Raw genomic sequence first — 21,402 nt, 5'->3', positions numbered from 1 at the left:
ATAACAGAAGAATCGTGTGCTGCCATGTTAAGAAAGTAAAGATATTGTTTAAAGAAAACAATGCTATTAAAACACAGAATGGAGAGAAATAGTCTGATGTTGAGATCAGGACTCAGGGAGGACATCTGTTGCAGGTCTCCTCCTTGTGGCTTTAGAAAGTACTTCCCCCTTTGGCTTGTTGTCTTGCATTTGAATCGTTTTCCTTTTAACACGCTAAAAAACAAACAAACAAGATAAAAAAACAAAAAACTAAAAAGCACCTGAGTACTTTTCCGCTATTCCATTAATACTAAAAAATGTTCACTTCAGGAATTTTTAAAATGTTTGTTGTAGTTAACAGTGATGTCCAGCAGAGGGCCACAGTGAGCGATGTTTCCCACTAGGAAAAATAAACAATTCCACAGTTTATGCATGAAACTGGTTGTAGTGTCAATTAAAGTGCCAATGTTAACATATAACAGCGCCTTTTTTCAATCAGACTCCTGCAGCCCTCCAGACAAGTATAACTATATTTAATATTTATGAAATTACAACATATACTGCAGTTTTATTATTTGAGGAGAGATATTGTACAGGCCTTCCGAAATAGTTAAATAAACTTATAATAACAACCACAATTTCCTGTTGTAGAAATATTATCCTCCGTCTCTTTGCTTATAATGGTAACCGCAGACACTAGAGGCCAACATGAAAAAGATATTGCAGTGATTTATGTACGCTCAGATTGCGCTTCCATCGGGTTTAACGACCTATTAGAGAAGAATTGTGTTCAAACTGCATTAACTGTGTACTATATGTGTGTAGGGCGCGGAGAGCAGAGTCCTGAATGGCATGTGCGTCCAGTCCCGAAGTGGCAAGACTCTGGCATGGCTCCTTGCAGGCAGCAGTGTAAGGATTGGGTCGTATTTTTGGAAGGGTGTGTGTGCGTGGATTGGTCGCCTTGTTAGGTCTGCTAAAATATTTCCAACAGCAGCGACTGTCAGGAGATAGCTGGGTGGCAGGGACAGGGGGAGAGGGGCTTTTCTCTGTGGCCACCTGCAAAGCCATGTAAGATCCCTGGCTTGACACAAATACACAATTCGCACCAATAATCCGTAATTGGCTCCAAATTTGTAACACAGCATAATTTAAACTTGAGGGAACCCGTGGAGCGGATAGTTAATCTACGAGTCCTAGAAGACGGTGGAAAATAAAGTGACAAGTGCGCACCGGAGCTTCATGGACACGCTCAGAAATCCAAACTCCAAAAGAAGAGATCCACACAAGTTCAGCACCAAGGATATCTGCAGTCAGTTTTGATGTCAGGTGAAGGTGAAGCGAGACTGACGGAGCTTTTATCTTTAGCCAGGTAACAGACAAAAACAGATTTACTTTCTAATCGTGTTCTGGGGCTGCGTAAGGCATGAGTGGAGGTCGCTTTGAGTTTGATGACGGCGGAGCTTATTGCGGAGGCTGGGAGGGGGGCAAAGCTCACGGCCATGGCATCTGCACCGGACCCAAGGGCCAGGGCGAGTTCTCGGGCTCCTGGAACTACGGTTTCGAGGTGGTGGGAGTCTACACCTGGCCCAGCGGGAACACCTACGAGGGGTACTGGTCGCAGGGGAAGCGTCATGGTCTCGGAGTAGAGACCAAAGGACACTGGATTTACAAAGGGGAATGGACTCACGGCTTCAAAGGGAGGTATGGCATCCGGATCAGTGTTGGCAGTGGAGCAAAGTACGAAGGAACGTGGAATAATGGACTTCAGGATGGATACGGGACAGAGACATATGCTGATGGAGGTGAGAGTCAGAAAATACTCACAGAAATACCAGAAGTGCTTTACTTCTTATGTAGTTTTCTGTTGTTCGGTCATAAGTCTTCTATATTGATCAGTGTTAATTGTGATACTTTCTTTGCAGTTCAATCAGTCTAAATCTAAAAATTACATTTTACTCCATTATAATATTTTTTTGTGTCTATTAATCAAGATGCAATCCTGAAATGGTTACCAAATCAACAGTGCACTAAAAGTATAGTGCAACAGAAAAATGTTGCAGAATTTTTGAAATAATTGAGTAAAGCATAAACACCTCAGATCTGTACAAGAGTGACGTACTTGAATACATTTACTTAGTTTATGACAACAAAAAAGTACATGCACTTTAAAGCTGCAGGGGGAGAAAGTACTTTGCAAAAGTAAAAGAATCAATATTTAAATATAAAAACACTGAATTGAGAGGGAAAAGTCTTGCATTAAAGTTCCAGTTAGGGAGAAGTACAGAAATATGATTAGTTAAAAGGCATCATAAGTAAAAATAAATAAATAAAATGTTATTGTTAGAGGTGATACATTAGCGGATAAGAAGTATTTTACTTTCTTGCTTTTAGTTTGATTGTGGAATTAATAAAATTGCATCATATTTTCTAAATTTAACATAAAATATGAATGTGTAAAGTAACTCCTGCTTTCAGGTGATTGTACGTGAGGTGGAACGGCTAAATAGTTTAGTATCTCAGGTTTCTTATATTTGTACTTTAAATACTTCAACGAAGTGCTGAACAAAGTACCTTACTTAACCAGACATAATAACAGGTGCTAACTAATATTACTCTGTTGCAAGAATGAATTCAACATGTAGTTATTTAATTTATGAGTTTTGTTCACAAATTATTTTCTTATAATATGACAGCCAAGTAATTATTAAGAATAATGGGTCCTTCCTCTTTCAGTAATATCATTCATATGTTAATATTATTGTATTATTTAGCATTAAATGTTGCAAATAGGCAATACTGAACTTTTTAAGCTATTTGTGTGCTTGCAAAAAAAATATAATCTCTACAGTACATTATATTTCACTTATTCACTTTGTTTTCTTAACCTGCAACACAGTTATTAACTAAAGATATCAAATAAGTGACATAATGCAGCATAAAATGGTTCTTAAATCATGCAACATTACTACTAAACACTTCCTGTCGAGCAGCCTGATGATCCTCTCACTCTTTTATGATGTCTGTGTAACCAGAAGAAAATACCTCCCTGCTGCTGTCAGTCACAAGCTTGTTGGAAGTCATACCCCACAGGAATGTTTCCATTTTGTTAAAGTATACCACCGTCAACAGTGTTGGTATCCAGACCTTTTTCTTCTTCTTTTTTAAGTACTAAAGCCTAAAAGCATAAAACAAATTAAAACTATGATAAATTAACTAAACTGTGAAAGCATTAGAAGATGCCGTTGTGCTGCATAATGACCCATCTTAGAGTTATAATTGATATTGATATTATGATGGATTAGTCTTAATGTACCGCTCTTATATTGTAGCTAGTGAAGTGAAAGCCACAATAAACTATTTTAAATCAATAAAAATGTAACAAGATTACAATATCCCAGTTTCCTACACAATAAGGTTCTCTCAAACAAGGCTGCAAAGACTCCGGGACATTTTAATTCGTGTTTGTCACCATTACATACACTGTGAAAGCTTTTCCTGGATCCTTGTTATTTTTCCATTTCTCTGTGTGGATGAAACTCAATAAGTTATACAAATAAAATGTGTTGTGCTTGTACAACAGCAGTGGTTACCCTCCTTAACAGCTGACTCATCAGCTTTGAGTGTAGTCTGTTGGAAGCTGAAGTGGGGGATGTGATAGCACCAGATGTCGGGACTTAATAATAGCTACTTGCCCTCTTGGCCTCACGGGCTAAGGCCTAGCTGTGACTGTAATCCACACGTCAATTTTAGCATGAGAACAGACCCTGAGATGACTAGTCAGTGAGGGTATTAATGAATGAGACTTTTAACACTGAAGATGTCCGTGACATTCTGCCAGAAATAAAAGTGCAGGTAGTTTTACAGGCAGTCCACAACGAAGCTAGCAGGACTGTGAGCCTGGACTTTGACACGGTCTACGTCGCTAACAGGGTAGCAGGCTACCATGGCCAGAATTACAATGCTAGCACAGTTCTAAGATCATGCTCACCATTTCAAACTCCTTATTTTATTGTGTTTGGATTCTAAGATTTGTTGATTAACACAAAACACAGAAACGAGCTGAGGCTGAATGTCATTTGTCACCCAAGTACAGCTTTTTTGAACCAAAACAGAAAAATACTCAAAGCAACAAAAAAGGCTCCATACTAGTGTCCTGCCATTGTGCTTTATCAATATTGTCCATTCGAAGACACTCCCTACCATTTGTGTTGCACAAAATGTCTGATCAGGCGTTCAGGAAAGTTTGAAGACCTTGTTTTAAATGGTCGTCTCACTGGAAAAGTTACAGGGGGTTCATCCTCTTAAGAACATGAATGTTTCCACCGGTTTCCCATAAAATCTACTAACTGACTGTTGATTTCAGTTCGGACCAAAAGGCTGAACTTCTCATCAGGAGAAACAAGCTGCTGCAGTTGGAACTTACACTTACTCCCTGTAACTCCCTATCTCCTGATGATTTCAGGTACTTTCCAGGGTCAGTTCACTGGCGGGATGCGGCATGGCTATGGCGTGCGTCAGAGTGTCCCCTACGGCATGGCAGCGGTTGTCCGCTCCCCTCTTCGCACCTCCTTGACCTCCCTTCGCAGTGAGCACAGCAACGGCACCGTCCTCCAGCAAGACATCCCCATCATCACCACCACCAACGCCTCAGGTGAAGAGACACCCGTCACCACCCCTACCCACCTCGGCCCGTCCCGCGGAGGCTTCGCCCTCACACTCCAGGTGGACCCAGAGGCAGTGAAACCCAAAAAGAAGGGCCTGTTCCGCAGGGGCTCCCTCCTGGGCAAGCTGAAGAAGTCCGACTCGAGCACATCGCTGTCCAGCCAGAAGAGCAAGATCAGCTTCCTGAGAACAGAGTCTGCTCTCAGCTCCAACGCCAGCGACACCAACTCCACCATCAGCATCGGGGACGAGAGCCTCGCCGGGGCCGAGGATTTCCCCCCGGTGGAGGCCGACATTGACGCCACCACCACAGAGGTCTACATGGGTGAGTGGAAGAATGACAAGCGCTCAGGATATGGAATAAGTGAAAGGTCCAGCGGGTTGAAGTACGAGGGAGAGTGGCTCAACAACCAGAGGCACGGGTACGGCTGCACCACGTTCGCTGAGGGAGGGAAGGAGGAGGGCAAGTACATGAACAACATGCTGGTGAAGGCCATGAAGAAGAGGGTGATCCAGCTGAAGGGAACCAAGATCAAGCAGAAGGTGGAGCGGGCGGTGGAGGGCGCTCAGAGGGCGGCAGCCATCGCCAAGCAGAAGGCCGAGATCGCTGCTTCCAGGTAAGAAGAGGAGCGATGATTCTCCTCAACCTTGCTCTGTAGTGAGCAATGTTTTATAGCATCACTCTAGTGTTAGAGATGGAGGTTTAAATTTCCCCAAAGTATCAAGCATCCAGTGGTCTTGAATAAAAACCAGAAAACTGGGCAACACATCTGGAGGTATTTCCTGGATCCTCTTCTTATCTACTGGACAAAAATATTCATATTACAACAAGCCGTGCTTGTTTTGAGATACAAAACGTAAAAGTTTTCCTGTTGATTTGGTTTCTCCATGTGTTCATGACACTGGCTCTGTGAAGATATGAAATATAGTTGAAACGTGGGAAAAACAGACCAGCAGACAAGGTCCAAATAGTCTTTGAGGATTATAGAAATATCTTCTGTGTTATTAAAAGACACTGGGTGTTTAAGAGGTGTAAAGTTTATGTATGTGCGGGTAGGTTTACTCAAAGGTTTGTGCATGAAGTTCAAGCTGCCATCTTTTAATCAAATTCTCTTAATGACCCTGGCTGATAGAAAACACAATAAAGAAATATTCTTTTTCTCCAACACTGCATTATTATAAGTTGAGTGCAGCAGCTCAAACTAGTATAAGTTACAGATTTCAGATCACACACTGAACAACCATATGATGAAACTGTTCCCTGGGTTCTCAGTTTGTGCAGCGGTTGCGTCATCCAAAAAGAATCTGCTAGCTCACACTCTGTGAGATGTGTCTGCCTGAACTGGCGCTGTGTTTGACATTTTCAAACACCAAGACTGGACTAAGGTTTGAAGCTCCTCCGCTCTGAGTTGTTTGAATGTGTTTGAATATCTGACAGAATACCTTTCATCTACTGCAATGAAGAACAGTCATCTTTAACAGATCTGAAACATTTATGCTCTACTTTTAATTATAAATAAAGGGAATTTATCCTTGCTCTGCAGCATTCGATAGTCATATCAGTCCTTCACTTACGGAGGATTCAGTTATGAGTCAGTTACTGTTATGAGTCAGTACTCAGTTATGATATTCTTGAGAAAGATTTGTTTTGGCTTTGTAGCTCACGTCTTTCTGAGTCCAGACTAATCAGTTTGGGCTGAATGATACTGAAAAACAAGCATTGTTACATTATTAAGACTTTATCTTTTGTATTTGTTGTTTGTGTTTCATTTTGAAATAAACTCCTTATTAGTGCAGGATGCATGTTTCTAGAGGTGCTACAGCCGTTAGCTTAGCTTCGTAAAATGACTGGAAGTGGGAAGAACACCGGCTTTGCTTTATCCAAACACAATCTAGCATATTTAAAGCTAGCAAAGATTTGATCTAGTTTGTTGGTTTTTATTTGTACAAAGAAATAGGTGAACCTATTGTGGCATAGCCAGATTTACTACTCATAAAAATATGAGTCTGGTAACACATTGCATTGCATGGGGGCGTGTTTACACTCATGCAGAGAAAAATGCATTTGTGTACAACTGGATATTAAGAGAACCAGTCAGAGACATCACAGTGCTCAGATGACATGTATCACTAAGTTCTTCTTATGTCCATCACAGCATGAAGCCCAAATAACTGGTCCAGCATGACCAGTTTCCAAGGGAGCTCTTCCGGATCAACTTTCCCCAAACAAAATATGTTCTGTGTGGGAAAAGTTCAGGCTGGCTAAGGTGAACCCAAATACCTGCCTCTGCAGTTCCGTGGTTGAATAAGTGCTCTTACAAAAGCTGCAATCTAGTTCACTAGAGTGCGCAATGTCACAATATCAGTTTACAGCTCGCCTCCTTCGACCTCAGACACGACTTCTCAAAACTGAATCCCTGTTCAGTTCCTATGTTCCTTACAGCATCGCTGCATGTCGGTAAGGAAAGCCATTCATTTTTTAGAGCAGTGTTCCAATGTCAGAGTTTCATATCCTGGACATTATTATTAATCATTTAAAAACACATAAGAACGGTTATGCGGACTTAAAAGAGCAACTGTGCACAGATACAAAAGAAAACAAAATGCAAAAGTAGACACAGTAAAATACAAAGTTATGCAAAGTTAAACTGAAAATTTAAAATAGCATACACACCACAGTCCAGGGGACAATCCAGAGTAGTGCTGGTGTGTATGCAAACAGATTTGATTTGGGAGGGGGTTAGCAGGGAGAGCAGGGTTAGGGCTAGCATTGAACAAAGTTTTTGTTCAATGTCCTGAATGAGAGACAGTGAGATGCCAATGATCTTTTCTGCTGTCCTCACCACACTCTGCACTGGTCTCTTGTCTGAGGCACTGCAGCTGCCAAACCGGACAGAGATGCAGTTTGTTAATATGCTCTCCATGGTGCTATTGTAGAAGGTGGATGGTAAGGGGGAGATGTGCCCTCCTCATCTGGCACAAAAAGTGTAAACGCTGTTGTGGTCACTTTACAAGTGATGCAGTGTTATCTGCACCCTCAGGAACAAACAGTATTTGAAAGATCCTACTACTATGTTACTGATAAAGAGTGGCGCATTACTGGGTTGGTTTGTCCTGAATATGATGATAAGAATCAAGTTGTTGGTGTTACACCAGTCCACTAGTCACATACCAGGTCATTGTCCTGGTTGTAACAAACCTAGTAGTAGTCGAGTTGTCAGTTACATGGCGGTTGCTTAAACCTAGAGGGCCCGGTTTCTTACCTGATCCTCGGAAATGATCATGTTAAATAACCATGTGCTCTTGAGTGCCCTTCTCCTCCAGGTGTGCCAGGCTCAGGTGTAATACAGAGGAAATGGCATCCTCTGTGTAGCGATTTGGCAAGTAAGCAAAATGGGAACATTTGTTAGGTTATTTTAGTTTATTTTGACATATAGTACTTAACCTTAAGGGAATCGCAGTTGTGTAATAATACACTGTCTGAATACTAAATAGTAAATTAAATCTGCAGTGAGCTGTTTGTTAGCTTAGCACTTCCTGGTCCAGCACCAATAGTCTCTGTTACACCTTGGTTATTTTTCAGATAAAGCAAATACAATAAAATGTGTTAATTAATGAGTTTTCGATGTGTTTAGATGGTAGGAGGATGTTGTTAGCTCTGGGCAGTGACAAGCTGGCTGTCCAAAAATGGACAGGATCTATCTATTTATTACAACCTCTCCCCAATCACCAGGCATTTTGAATGAATTCAAATAACCTGAGAGGGGTATTGTATTATTTATACATACACACATCAACCTCCAGTTTGTCTGTGACCATACAAGGCTGCGGTGTTTTTGTCCACCGTCGTCTTCGGAAGCTGAAAAAAGCTCAGTGTTTACAGCACTGACAGAAGGCAGACCCCCGTCCCAGCCGACTGAAATCTAAATATTGAACTGCACACATAAGCAGTATATAAGAGTTATTCATTGTGTCAGTGCTTTAAGATCATCGACAACACGTCTGGATGGAGCTGAAAATGGAAGCAAACAGTTCAGAAACACCTCGTGGGCTTTACAAACACAATAAAACCCTAAACTACTGGAAGTCCAGGGGTGGGATGTAACCAAGTACATTTATTCAGCACAAGTACAAATCAAAACTGCATATTAAATTAACATGTACTGTAAATGGGGACTTATAGCACGATAAACAGGAAGTGAATTCAGTACGAAAAACAGCAGAGTTGGGTGATAAGTAGATACTGTAGGTGTTTGTAACAGCTTCTTTCAGTGCACCGCTGGTGTCACATCCTGACTGACTGTGAGCAGTGTGTTGTACGTGGACACTATTATTCCACTAATAATCCAAACAAAATATCCCACGTGACCACCTCAATCAGAATGGACTGAAAGAATTTTCAACCAGAATCCAAGGGGTGGAGTAAACCTTTGATCATCTGTTCAACCAGCCGAGTTTCCAGGAGAGACAGAAACACGGAGCTGGCAAAAACAACCAGTTGTTCAAGAAGATGGAAAGAGTAATGAGCTGGAATCAAAGTTGGTCCTTCTTGTCGCCTTCTTCTCTGAATGAATTCAGTGTAGACAAGAAACAAGACCTTTTCCCATGTTATATTTCCAACAGCAGGTTCCAGTAACTGAACCTTCTTTTTACTAGTTATATTAATACATCCCAAATTGTAGGAATTCCGATATCAGTTTTTTATTTTTGTAAATTATTGTTTGATTGGTATTTTTTTTTCAAATTTCTGCCACGACACTAACCAAACAGCTGTTCCCCTCCTGTCCTGAACATTGAACTGAAATCCGTTATTATATAAGCAGAGAACAGACATGACACATCTGTTCCTGGCAGTGGTCTCCTCACGCTATGATCCTTTGGCAATGAAGTCGAGGGTTAAAAATACATGTACAACCTGCGCGCCCTGCATGGGACACCAGACCTCTTCAAGTCCAGTTAGTTAAAGTGTTTGCTGGCATTCAGACACTCTGTGGACATTGTTCTGTTGCGTGGTCTGGCAGCTGGGCGTCTGTACGTGGACCTGTGCGGCAGGACAGGGTGTAAATGACGCACACACAGGGGGCCCTGTGGTCACAGAGGAGCCCTGACTAAATATGGACAGGCGCACTCTTGCTGTATCACAATCACAGGGGAATGCAACAGCTGATTTTCTCCCTCCCCCTTGCTTTCAGACCCCGTCTTTCCTGCCTAGTCACAGACACACACGGTGTTTTCTCATGCTTCATCTCATCTTTCTTAACGTCTGAACACCTGAATCACTCGATTACTCACTCCTAAGTTGTTTAGGAAATTCACATCCTTATCCGTGTTGTAAACAGCAGACTGCTTCTGATTTTCTCTCATCGACTGTGAGCTAGCCACCAACCATTAGCGATCACAGATCTCCGTCCATCTTGCGTCAGCAGTGGTGTCAAATGGTTCCATGGATATAAATATGACACAGCTCATAAGCAAGTGCCTGGGTATAAAGGGTTAGTGTATATATGTACCACACCTAGCTTTAGTTGTGGAGCTTGGATTACATCCTGTACTGCTGATACCAGCATTTTGTGTTGGTGAGCAATGAACGGGTCACAACATTTGTAAACAAAGTTCAGCTCGGCTCAGCTCAGGACTATTTGCAGACTGGTTTTTACGATGCACTGGTTTAATGATAAATAATGCCAAAGAGAAAATAAATTAGTAACTGGACACACTGATGAGATCTCCATAGCTGTTCTTTTTAACGTGACCTCTCAGAAATGTTGCAATAATGAGGTTTCAATTAGCACTTAAGTTCTGTGTATTTTGGCGATGGGATTTAATTATATTTAAAATGTAGACATCCTTATTATAGAAATGAAATCACTCATTCACCCTCATGCACACACACACACACACACACACACACACACACACACACACACACACACACACACACACACACACACACACACACAGATACACTGTTGCTACACGGATGAATAGGACCCTCCACAAAGATCCAGTGGCACATGCCAGAATGATAGAATATCTCTGGCCATCAGCGGCTCCAGGACGGCCGCAATGGGACATGAAACAGACTATTACAAAGCAGCCAAAACACTTGGACGTACTTTAGTCAATGCTTTAACATTGTGGCAGGCAGGGCACACATAAACCTTTAGGTTATATTTACTGCTGTGATCTCATAAGTTTGGTGCGTCTTCCTACAGCTGACGTCTCAGTACTCTGAGTTCAACGAGTGTCTCCTCAAGGCTGCCCTTAAAGCCCATCAGCATAAAGAGTATTTAGGTCACAGTGTCAAATGTCATGTTAAGTTACAGAGAAACAGTGGAAGACCAACACAGGCTGTAGCAGTTAGATGGCTGAAGAGGCCACACATTTAGACCAGGATCCCTTTGTTGTATTACAAGTGAAGGAGACATGAGACGTTCTGACTGATAGTGCCTTATTTCTACAACCTTTATCCACTCTCTAACATACAGATGACAAAGAACAGGTCACGACTGTATGATGGGAGAAGAGGCTTCTGTTTTGTGGAGTACTTTAAGGCCTCGTTTTTGATATTACAGGTGGCAGCTTTTATGGTTTAGTCCATCTTATTTAGAGGCAGCAGGAAGATGTTTTCAGCAGAGAGAAGGATATTTGACTCTTTTAAAATGGCTTTCTAGAGGACCCAAAGACAGGACTCAGGTGCAGGCCTGAGACAGGACTGGTGATTTGTTCATATAATACAACTTCAACAAATTAGAATAGAGGCTGTTTGCAAACAGACTTAAGATGAGGGGCAGAGCAGACCTGGAGCTAGATAAGATGGTGTCCCGGGACACAGATAAACAAAGGCTCATTTAAATATCAGTCAGCCCCGAGTCAACACGTAGGAGCGTAGTGGCTGTAGCATTAGTAGCATGAGTAGATGAGCCTCAGGTATGCAGGTAGATTAGGAGCAGGAAGACTGTGCCACGTCCAGACTGACACATATGTTTCCTTCAAATGGAGTCGTGTTTACTGTGTTCACAAGAAGAGTCCATATGAACAGCCCCCTATGTGGTATTCACACCTCAGAAGATGTGACATGCTTGTCGAGGTTTGTAGAAATAGTGGAGGAGAATGTAAGTAATATATCGCATTTCAACCATATAGCATTTTCTTCATACTTTTACAGTATGTTGATATTCTCCCCAACCTTTTTGTATTTCATAAATTAATTTACCGCCCATTAGCTTGCTAAACTGTTACCCTCTGTAGCTTCTAGTAGCCAGTAGTTACCTAGCAACGGTGTTCTCAAGACTCATAGCTGAGTTGAATGCCAAGCATTTTGTGTTGAAACTTCCTATGTGGTAACCACAAGCTCATGAGTTATCTTTGAAGGCAGCAAAAGCAATGGGACCCTCAGGAGGAACAGGAGTTACTGGTGTGGGTGTACCATCAGGACAGCAAGCAATTGTTGAGCATACAGGGAAGAAAAGAAAAACTCCATTGATGGAATAATCTGTTCAGAGTATGTTCGGTTAGTCAGCTGAACTCATTCTTTGGGCATAATGTTGCTGAACCTAGACCTGAGCAACTGGTGCCTTTTTATCCTTGAGGCATTTTGTGACGTGCAAGTTGAGCAGAATATGAATTAAAATAATATCAATACGACTAAGATGGTAAATTTCTTAGCTTTTAAAAAATGCTATGCGTCGTCAGATGTTTAATAAAATTCCAGGTGTTACCTCACTTGCACGATATCTCCTTGCTTCTCCTTGCTTTCTATTCTCTGCAGGTGAGATATCTCAGTCATACAATGCTATGCTATGCTAGCCAGTTTTAGCAACTGAGACCACAGAGGATATTATTACACGTTTGTCCTTAAACAAATATAGCTTTCCTTTAGGGAAACACTGCTCAGCTGCTCTAATTCCTTTGCCATTTAATGGCTAATGATAGGCACTAATTCAGCATATACTATCTTTTGTTTATTTGTCTGGTAATTTATGAGGTAATGCCCTTAAGCACCTTTGATGTTTGCACTACTCATGGTTTCATCACCTTTGTGATACTAAGAGATTTATGATCAGAAGCCATAAGACACTGATACTGACTGACGCCCTCAGCAGGCTGCTACCTCTGTCTATTTTAATTCTGGGATCAATTCTGTAGTGCACATATAGCATTTTATTAGGAACACCGTTTTCCACTTCATAGATGTTAGGAAAGCACTTCAATATACATCATCTTTCTGATGATGTCAAAAAAAACTGTAAATGTAAAAAAGGCATAGATTTTTGACAGAGCTGCAATATTGGATTGCACTTGAATGCACCAATGTTCCTAATAAAGTGTTCTTAGTAATTACTGTATTTCTTTGCTATTTTAGCAACATTTTGTAGGGAAACATGTACTTTTTCTTCACTACATTAGTCTGTCAGCTAAATAAAAAATAATATTTTTTTTTTAAAAGTTTCACTAATTAAATAAATAATCACATTTTCAGACCGAACTGAAGATGTTTGCCATCCTGTCAGCTATTAAACACACAATTCTTTTTTTAAAAGCAAACAAGGACCAAATCAGGCAAAACTGCTTATTACAAGTAATCAGATACAATGGTAATTTTGGTCTTAGGTAATTCTGTAGTTTATTTAGACTTTAGATATTTTGCCCTCCAATGTGGTTTCATCCACTACTGAAGATAGTAAAGAAAAAATACTGAGAATTCTGTTGTATAATGTAACAGTCATTTCAGGTTATATACTGGTGGTTCAGTGGTTGAGATGTTTTTAGGCTTTGCATGCTATTTTTTTGATAAAAAGGAAAATGTAAGAAAGGAAAAAAACTTTTTGTTTTATTTGCAGCAAATTATTTGGTCAGAAAATGTATCATTGCTTTGGTGCCAATTACAATAAATCTATTTTTAATGACTAATGTAAGTGATAGCATGTGAGAAAAAGGTTGTAGCGGTTCCTGTGAACCTGACTCTGTGTGGACAGGTGGAGCTCATATATATCAATCAGGGAACCTGCCAAGTCTCTAATTGTTCCAGAGGGAAGCACCTTCCCCACGACTCTTAAAGTGGAGCACAGAACTATTTTGAGCTCAGTGTAAAGTTACAGTATGTTAAGTATCTACAGACTAATCACAATCAGTAATTCTCAGAGTGGGATGAACGGCGGCTTTGAACTCTCGGCTCTCTGTTGACAGGTTTTTTAGATAGTCTGTGGATTGGTCCAGCTCTTTAACCCAGACTGAAATATCTTAACTACTGAACTTATAAACAGACATACACTCTGACTTCTCCATTTGCTTCACTCATGAGTTTTTAAGGAAGTATCTCTTATGATGTATGGGTGTAAAATGAAGTTCATCAGTCATTTCACCTGAGAATCACTCAGGATTACTTGCTTTTCATCTATGAGAAAACACACACACACACACACACACACACACACACACACGCACACACACAGCTACAAGGTGGTCTTGCACTAATGAGCAAATACAAGCATGCTAACAAGCCAAATTAACAAACCTCAGCATGTTAGCATAGTTAGCATTTGCTTTATGGAACTTAGAAAAAGAGGTAACAGTAATAAGAAGGAGTAGGAGGACAACACCACAACAACAAGAAGATGAAGAAGGAGAAGAAAAAGGAGACAAATGGCACTTGTTTGCTGCCCTACTTTTATTCCCTTAAAATAATACCAAGTCAAAATACTTTATTTGTTCTCCAATGTGCAATTTAGCACACACAGGAAGAGACTAGACTACAACATGAGTTATAAGAGCACACTATTTCTTGTACCATTCATCAGTGCTATATCACACAATCCTCTAGCTGTTCTTAACTGATTTAAGAATGAAGCTTTCATTTGTTATATTTTGTCGGATGCTGCATTGTGATTAAAACGTTCCAGTGTTCAGCCAAACATCTTCTAACATACAAATCCGCGAGTTCCCTCTATGTGATGGTGGACTCAGTAACTGGCCAGCAGTAACTCATTGTGTCGCTGAGGGTGATAAAATCATAATTTATTTCCGTCACAGTCCAACAGCAGAAAAGAACACCTGCTAATGAGCCATATGACCAGCAGCCTCCCACCACTGGCCTTCATGTGCTGTGGTATTTTTGGTCATGCTTACACTGCTGTAGGAGTCCATCTGTAAAACGTCATCGTCTGGGCTCTAGTCGTGATTGATTAGGAAGGTCAAAACATTCATTAACATGTAACCCCATCATACATAATACACAGAGGGATATAATATATAAAAGTAGAATCCAAGGTTTTGTAGCGGATGATTTATTTTCCCTTCGATAATAATGCAAATAATATTCCATAACTCGGTTGCATCTCGAGGAATCAGTCCAAAATATTCTTTTTTTGTTTTGTTTTTTTGTTAGTTTCCCTCCATCAAAGCTGTTCTGCTGGTCTTTCAGTGATTTAAAATGCAATAACTGTGCCGTTCATATGCATATGCAGATGATGAGCTCTGATCTCAGTAGCATAATAATATCATCTTTCAGTCCTGTGGGTCAGTTTAAATCTTATTAATCACTTTCCTCCTGACAAGACTGATTCTCGTAACTGATCTGATTTCACAAAATCAGATGAAAGAGGACATTAACATCATTGCTATTTCCACTGATTGTGTTGCATCTATCCCCTGCAGGACAACCCATGCGAAGGCTAAGTCAGATGCAGCTGAACAGGCGGCTCACGCCTCCAACAGTGAGTCCAGCATTGCCAGACTGGTGGCCAAGGAGCTGTCCCCTACTTTCTACCAGCCAGGTCAGTGCACGTCAACATCTCCAGCTTCAGAGCCACAGTCACAATGTTATCTAAAGCTAACGCAGCACAGCCTTGGACGTCTTCATATAATTATTTTCACCTTCATCTACGCACTAGAACTTTTTCATCTTGACTCTTAAGCGCAGGTATATAAATTATGGCTTGGTTCCATTAATATGTCTGCTATGAAAAAGGGTCTAAAAGAGGTTCCTATTCACCGCCTTTCTCTTACACAACACTCAAACTCGTCCTCATCAGTTCATATTTGTGGACACAAAGAGCACATGAATCAACGTGTCTTCATACAGCTGGAGCAAAGGTGGCACAACATTACTATTTACTGAATATATTTATATAGTGTATATGGTATTAATATCTACCCCATGTCCGTGCAGCGCATGCAGGGCCTTCAGCTGAGCTTCACCACAGGGATAGCTGAATTTGAACGTCTAAAACAAGAACATCTTATTGGGCCGATGGGATCATATCAGTTTCATTACGGGACTGTTGACATGAGTGCAAAAGCAAAGCAATCATTTAGAAGCCTCCTGTATTTCTGTCAGATGGAGACCCTAAAGAAATCAGGCACAAATAGAAAGTCAGATGTGGTCCAGCTCTCCGACTAACACCGCAAATGGACAAGGCGAAGCCGTGGCACGATATGTATTCTTCCATGAAAGCTCTGATCAAGGACCATCCGTTTAATTTTTACTGAAAAAAAAAAAAAACAACAACTTTGGACATCATAACAACTAATGGACATTCATCTGCAGCTTGAAATAGACAAACAATCACAGACAAGATGTGTTTTTAAGTCATAAGTCACTTGTAGTCAGTAGGAACAAAAAGGGCAAAAGCCAAACTGTGGATGAAAGTGTGAATTCAAAAATAAATAAAATATGTAAAATGCAGTAGTGGAATTTCTACAGTGCAATGTCATATTAACTGACAATTACAAAACTAAAGCATGACTAAAGTATTATGTTTGAAGAAGTTGTTAATGTGAGTAAAATGGAGAAGACCAGTTTGTGTCCAGTTAAGTGTTGAAGTGGAACATTATTAAGAATATAGTGACTGCACGTATATCTAAAAGCCTCTGCGGCTGCTTCCTGTTGTGCCTGTTGTGTATAAAGTTGATGAAAAGTCAGTTATGCTATAACTAATCTCAGACATTTTAAACAAAGAAATGATCTTACTGCAACAGATTATATAACAGAGACATGGCAACATGGTAACAGCACAAACAACAGAGAGATATTTACTGCATTAATGTACATAAATAAATTAAATTTTGATTATTGTGTCTTGGATTGAAGTATGACCAATGTGTATGAGTGAAACATTCAGAATCAACTGTGGCTTATTAGCAATCAAATCTTGTGTGTCTTGTAATGGCGGGGGGGGGGGGGATACACATTAAACTGTACACTAAAGTATTTCAGAGTTTCATCAACTGAATCAATGAAATGTTAACTGTCTGTTTTAGGTCCGGAGTATCTGAAGAAGAGAGTGTTACACGAGGCCGTGGAGGGCAGCGAGAACACAGATATTGTCATGCATGAGCCTCTGCTAGCTGAAGAGGAGCCCCTGCCCACACCTCCCGACAGCCCGCTCATGAATGAACTGGACAGCCTCATGCTTGGCTCGTCTCCAGGTCGCACCCCTTCCCCCAGCCCAGGCATTATCAGCAAGGAAGAATCCAAACTCCTCAGTCCAGGAAGCTGGAATGATGACAAAACCAGTAAAGGGGGTGGCACTAAGGGCAGTACTAAAGCCAACAGCAAGCCTAGTAGTCGCCCCTCTACCCCTTCAGCCTCAGGTTCCGCTGCACCTGACGGAGGAGGGGCCCCAAGCAGTCGTGGCCCCTCTCGCACTCCTAGCCGTCACAGCAATAAGAATGAGCAGGGTTCTGATCTGGAGATCAAGCCGCTGCAGAAGTTTGACTCTGATGTGAAAACTCCAGACGTCACTCCTGCTGCCCCTGCCCCTGTAAGGAATAGCCTCATCTTGCCAGATGAAGAAGAAGCACCGCGATCTAAAGTGCCCTCCAAAGCTGTAACCCCCGAGCCTAAAGCCAAAGAGGCAAAAACAGAAAGAGCTTCATCAGCCAACGATCGAGCTCCGTCCATCTATGAGAACAAAGTGGAGTCCAGGGAGGCGAGCAGGCCGGCCAGCAAAGCAGAGACAAAGCCATTACTAAAGCGGCAGGCCAGCCCCGCTCTAGCATCAAAACCTGCACCCAATCTTGAACCTAAAACACTGCCAAAGCAAGTGGAAGCCAAAGCTGCAATTGCCAAAGCAGCCCTGAAGGTGGATCCCAAAGCAGAGGCCAGACTTAAGGCCACGTTGTCAAGCCCAAGCAGTGAGGTCACAGAGTCTTTGGAGCCGGAGGTAATCCAGTAAACAAACAAACAACTCACAGTTCATTTTGTTTTAGCCACATTAGCGATATAGACAGGAATGCCAGTCTGTCCGTCAGTCCAATATTTTCATCATCTCAATTTTGCGCGGACATTTGTGAACCTGAGAGAATAAATCCTACTAACAGCCTGCCAGTATTGGCATTTAGTCTAGGGTGACCAGATGTGAGTGAAAAAGAGGACCCTTCAGCGAGGGGGCACACAGATTTGATGTAAACATGTTTGAGGGTCTAGTAGAATAAAATCCCAGACAAGTTTGAAAGTGTTTCAAAGTTTGAGTTTGACACATTTCAGGTCTCAAAAAGAGGACGTCCTGTCACCCAGCTTTAGTCCAAATCAGTACAGTACCTAAACGCAACATTAAAAAGCAACCGCACTAGCTCGACTTGTCTGACTGCTTCACGTAACATGAGTAGAGTGGCAGAATGAATGTCATGAATGTCAATGTACTGATAAACTATCCTATATCTGACTTAGAGTCAGATAAAAGCTCTCTTTCAGATCAGGACACTTAGTCACCCTTTAGAGTAAAGATTGAACCAATTACAACTGAAAATGATAGAATAAATGAGCACTTTTATGTTGAAGTTATTTAGAGTAACATGTAAGGACTGAAACACAGGCAGATAATGAAATGGTCAGCACCTCTGTTGTGTCTACCCATTTAATACGATGCAACTATTGGAGAAAGTTAGCATAGCATGAAGACTGGAAACACTGTGCACTTAATAATGAGATGAAACAGGATATAAAATCTTGGTTAATGAGTTGTTTTCTGCATTTCTGGTGGTTATGCTAAGCTATGCTAAACTATTACTGTGTCCTAATAGCTCCGTATTTAATAAACAGATAAAAGACAAACATTGATAGAAACGCTATCCTCCTGTAGTCCTACACGCTTGTCATTTGCTAGACCTTCAACTGATGGTCGTGGCACCTCGTTACAAGTAATAGACTGACATTTTGGGGAATATTTGTTTTCTAGTTGAAAGTTTGATGAGAAGCTTGATATCTCTGTTGTACCTGTGCATTTAATAGGAAGCTGGAACTAAAGGAGACTGCTAGCTTAGCATAAAAATTGGAAAGCAGCCACCATTAATGTACCTAAAGCTAGCAAGTGCAACCTACTTGCGCCTTTAAAGCTCACAAGCAAGATAATAGTGAAGACAGTATGTTTCTGGAACTTACGTGCTAATACAGTGATAACGTTGGCAACTATTCCTTTAGGTAGTAAGTTGTACAAACCTCCAGTTATTCAGATGGTTTTGATTAACTGTATATCTATAGTCTTAGTTTATGTTCATGTTTCACTGAATTCACTGACCTCGTACCACACATCTTCCTTTCTTTTCAAGGGCCCAAACACTATAATGATCTGCATGGTAATCCTGCTCAACATCGGCCTGGCCATACTCTTTGTTCACATTTTGTCTTGAGACATTTTCCACCAAGTCAGGTAATAAATAAAACATCAAAAAGTGAAAGAGAAATAAAAAAAGAAAATAAACACACATTAACTAATGTTAGTCTGCTGCAGGTCACCAACTGTGTTGAAGAGAGACGGCGTTGCTCCTCCTCAGAAAGGACCAGAGATCAAAGACACCGCTGAGGAGAGACAGAAGCCTCACGCTGCAGCTCTTCATTTGTCATTGGTGTGACTGTGTAAGGCTCTGTGAAACTCCTCTCTTTCCAGAGGTTAGAGAAACTGAAGGACATTGAACAACTGATTTTTTTTTTTTCAGTGCGTCTGAATAGGATTTGTATGTTAAAGTCGGGGGGCTGAATGGTAGAGATTGTCTTGGTACTGATGTTGGAGAAGCAGGGAATTCAACTTTGTCACGGTGTGTCACAAGTGTTTTGCAAAACAGCTTTAAATTAAATCTATAATTGGCACCAACTGGCTGCCTCTCACAACACTGAACCAGGCAGATAATTGCAGTTTGTCACAAGATATGTATTGTTTGAGTCATGTAATCACTGACTGAAGGAATGTTATTCTCTCTGTTATGCCTTGAACTTGATTATTAAACCCTAAAAAAAAAATTAAAAAAAAACTGCAGCAGATGTGTGAAGGATTTGGGAGTGATAACTACTGCTGTTGTTTTAATCTGCAATTTCCATCAGTGTCATCAGTGTTATCATCAGTTATATTCTTAATAGCAGGGTTAAGCTGAAGAAGAAAAAAAAGATTAAAAATTAAGTAGGACGACTGGAAATGTGTGTCAGTCTATAAGTCAAGTAGGTTATTGTTTTCATCCGGTTGCTCTTCACTCTATTAATTAAGACTCCAAGCTGCATTACTGCTAATTGCATCCTGCAAACTCTTTATTTGAGACTGTTGTGGCCTACACTGTGAAACTTTCTATTTTCACTGATATATATATATACATATATATATTTATATATATGCATTTACTGTCATTCTGCTGCTTTGGAGAGCTGATAAACCAAATGGAGATGGAAAATACGAAACTTATGAGTGTCACTGCTATTGTGTACGTACTTTATGTTCTTGTGGCGTCTTGCAATGCCGAGTAGCACCCAGTGGGAGGTGTGTACGTTTTGCAACAGGTTAAGGAAGCAGAAAATGATGGCTTATTTTTAAGAATCACTGAATGTTGTAGGAATGTGGCTGAACCTACAGATTTAGATTCATACTGTGGCTGTGATGCTTTTGTCTGAGAGCTCCCGTGGTTTCATGTATGCATCAGTTTAGAAGACTGTCTACAGTGCATTATATTCAGGGCCTGTCGTGCTTTTAAGCCAAATATAGGTTAAACTTTTGTACGCATGAGGGCACTTTGTGTTTGTGAGTGTCTGTATTTTTGTACCTTTTTGAAGTGCACATCTTTTCAGCATTCAAAATATTCATATTTGTCAGACGTTCAATCAGAGGATACAACCCTGAACGTAGATACTGTATTTCCCAAAGGAGTCAGTCAGATTACCTCATGATTGTGAGATAGAGAAAATTGTAGAGTGATTCTTAACTCCACGTCTTATGTTGTAAACAGCTCTTTATGTAACATTACCTGATGGGTTTTAAACAGAGGATTTTAGCTGAAATTGTTTTGCATTTTAGAGTTTGCAAATGAACACACAGACGATTGAAAGAGAAAGCCTACAGTCGTTTAACAAAAAATACTTTTAATAAAACTCCCATAATTTTATGTATGTGCTAGTTTATCTGCAGTCTATCAGTGCATTACCTGAAGTGGGAGATTAAGTCAATGAGAGTGACTAGAGTCCATACTAGTTAGTGGAATGCGGAGGCCCATTTGACTGTTTTTGTGCATTCAATGATATCAGCTAACACTGCTCAATTTGAGGAAATGCATTTGTGGAGCCAAACATGGTCAAATTTACAACGCTGAGATTAAATAAAAACTTTTACAACACTTGAGATGCGCCGTGTTTTGGTGAGTCCACAAAGTTTCGTCTTTCCTATAGATCCCAGTTTTAGCTTCAGGGTTTCCATATTTATCCTCTTCTTTTCACACCGTGTCACTCATTATGTCTTAGAAATCTAGTCTATCAACAGCAGAACTAAGTATTTTTAAACACCA

General features: G+C 40.7%; 1 protein-coding gene across 2 annotated transcripts; it reads left to right on the top strand.

The window, feature by feature from the left end:
• Positions 1-977: 977 nt before the first annotated feature.
• Positions 978-21,239, top strand: jph2 (junctophilin 2). 2 transcript variants are annotated; one of them, XM_047570657.1, is made up of 6 exons: positions 978-1,781; positions 4,442-5,258; positions 15,298-15,416; positions 16,903-17,807; positions 19,192-19,292; positions 19,374-21,239. In XM_047570657.1, exons 1-5 carry the CDS (start codon positions 1,403-1,405, stop codon positions 19,270-19,272), a joined length of 2,301 nt encoding a protein of 766 aa, XP_047426613.1. In that variant the 5' UTR covers positions 978-1,402; the 3' UTR covers positions 19,273-19,292; positions 19,374-21,239. The 2 variants fall into 2 exon arrangements, with proteins under 2 accessions (XP_047426613.1, XP_047426622.1); XM_047570666.1 differs by having other exon boundaries at positions 19,364-21,239.
• Positions 21,240-21,402: the final 163 nt, after the last annotated feature.

The sequence above is a fragment of the Mugil cephalus genome, chromosome 1 (genome assembly GCF_022458985.1).
Source record: "Mugil cephalus isolate CIBA_MC_2020 chromosome 1, CIBA_Mcephalus_1.1, whole genome shotgun sequence".
In the NCBI taxonomy this organism is placed as follows: domain Eukaryota; kingdom Metazoa; phylum Chordata; class Actinopteri; order Mugiliformes; family Mugilidae; genus Mugil; species Mugil cephalus.
Note: the sequence above shows the minus strand (reverse complement) of the source record. Positions and strands in the feature narration are given on the sequence as shown.

What these genes read in the sequence shown, in the direction of transcription:
- jph2 (XM_047570657.1), top strand. Translation starts at nt 1,403, where the DNA reads ATGAGTGGAGGTCGCTTTGAGTTTGATGACGGCGGAGCTTATTGCGGA. An exon ending in AGAGACATATGCTGATGGAG is followed by an intron (nt 1,782 to 4,441) that starts GTGAGAGTCAGA and finishes TGATGATTTCAG; the next exon opens with GTACTTTCCAGGGTCAGTTC. An exon ending in CAGAGTCTTTGGAGCCGGAG is followed by an intron (nt 17,808 to 19,191) that starts GTAATCCAGTAA and finishes TTTCTTTTCAAG; the next exon opens with GGCCCAAACACTATAATGAT.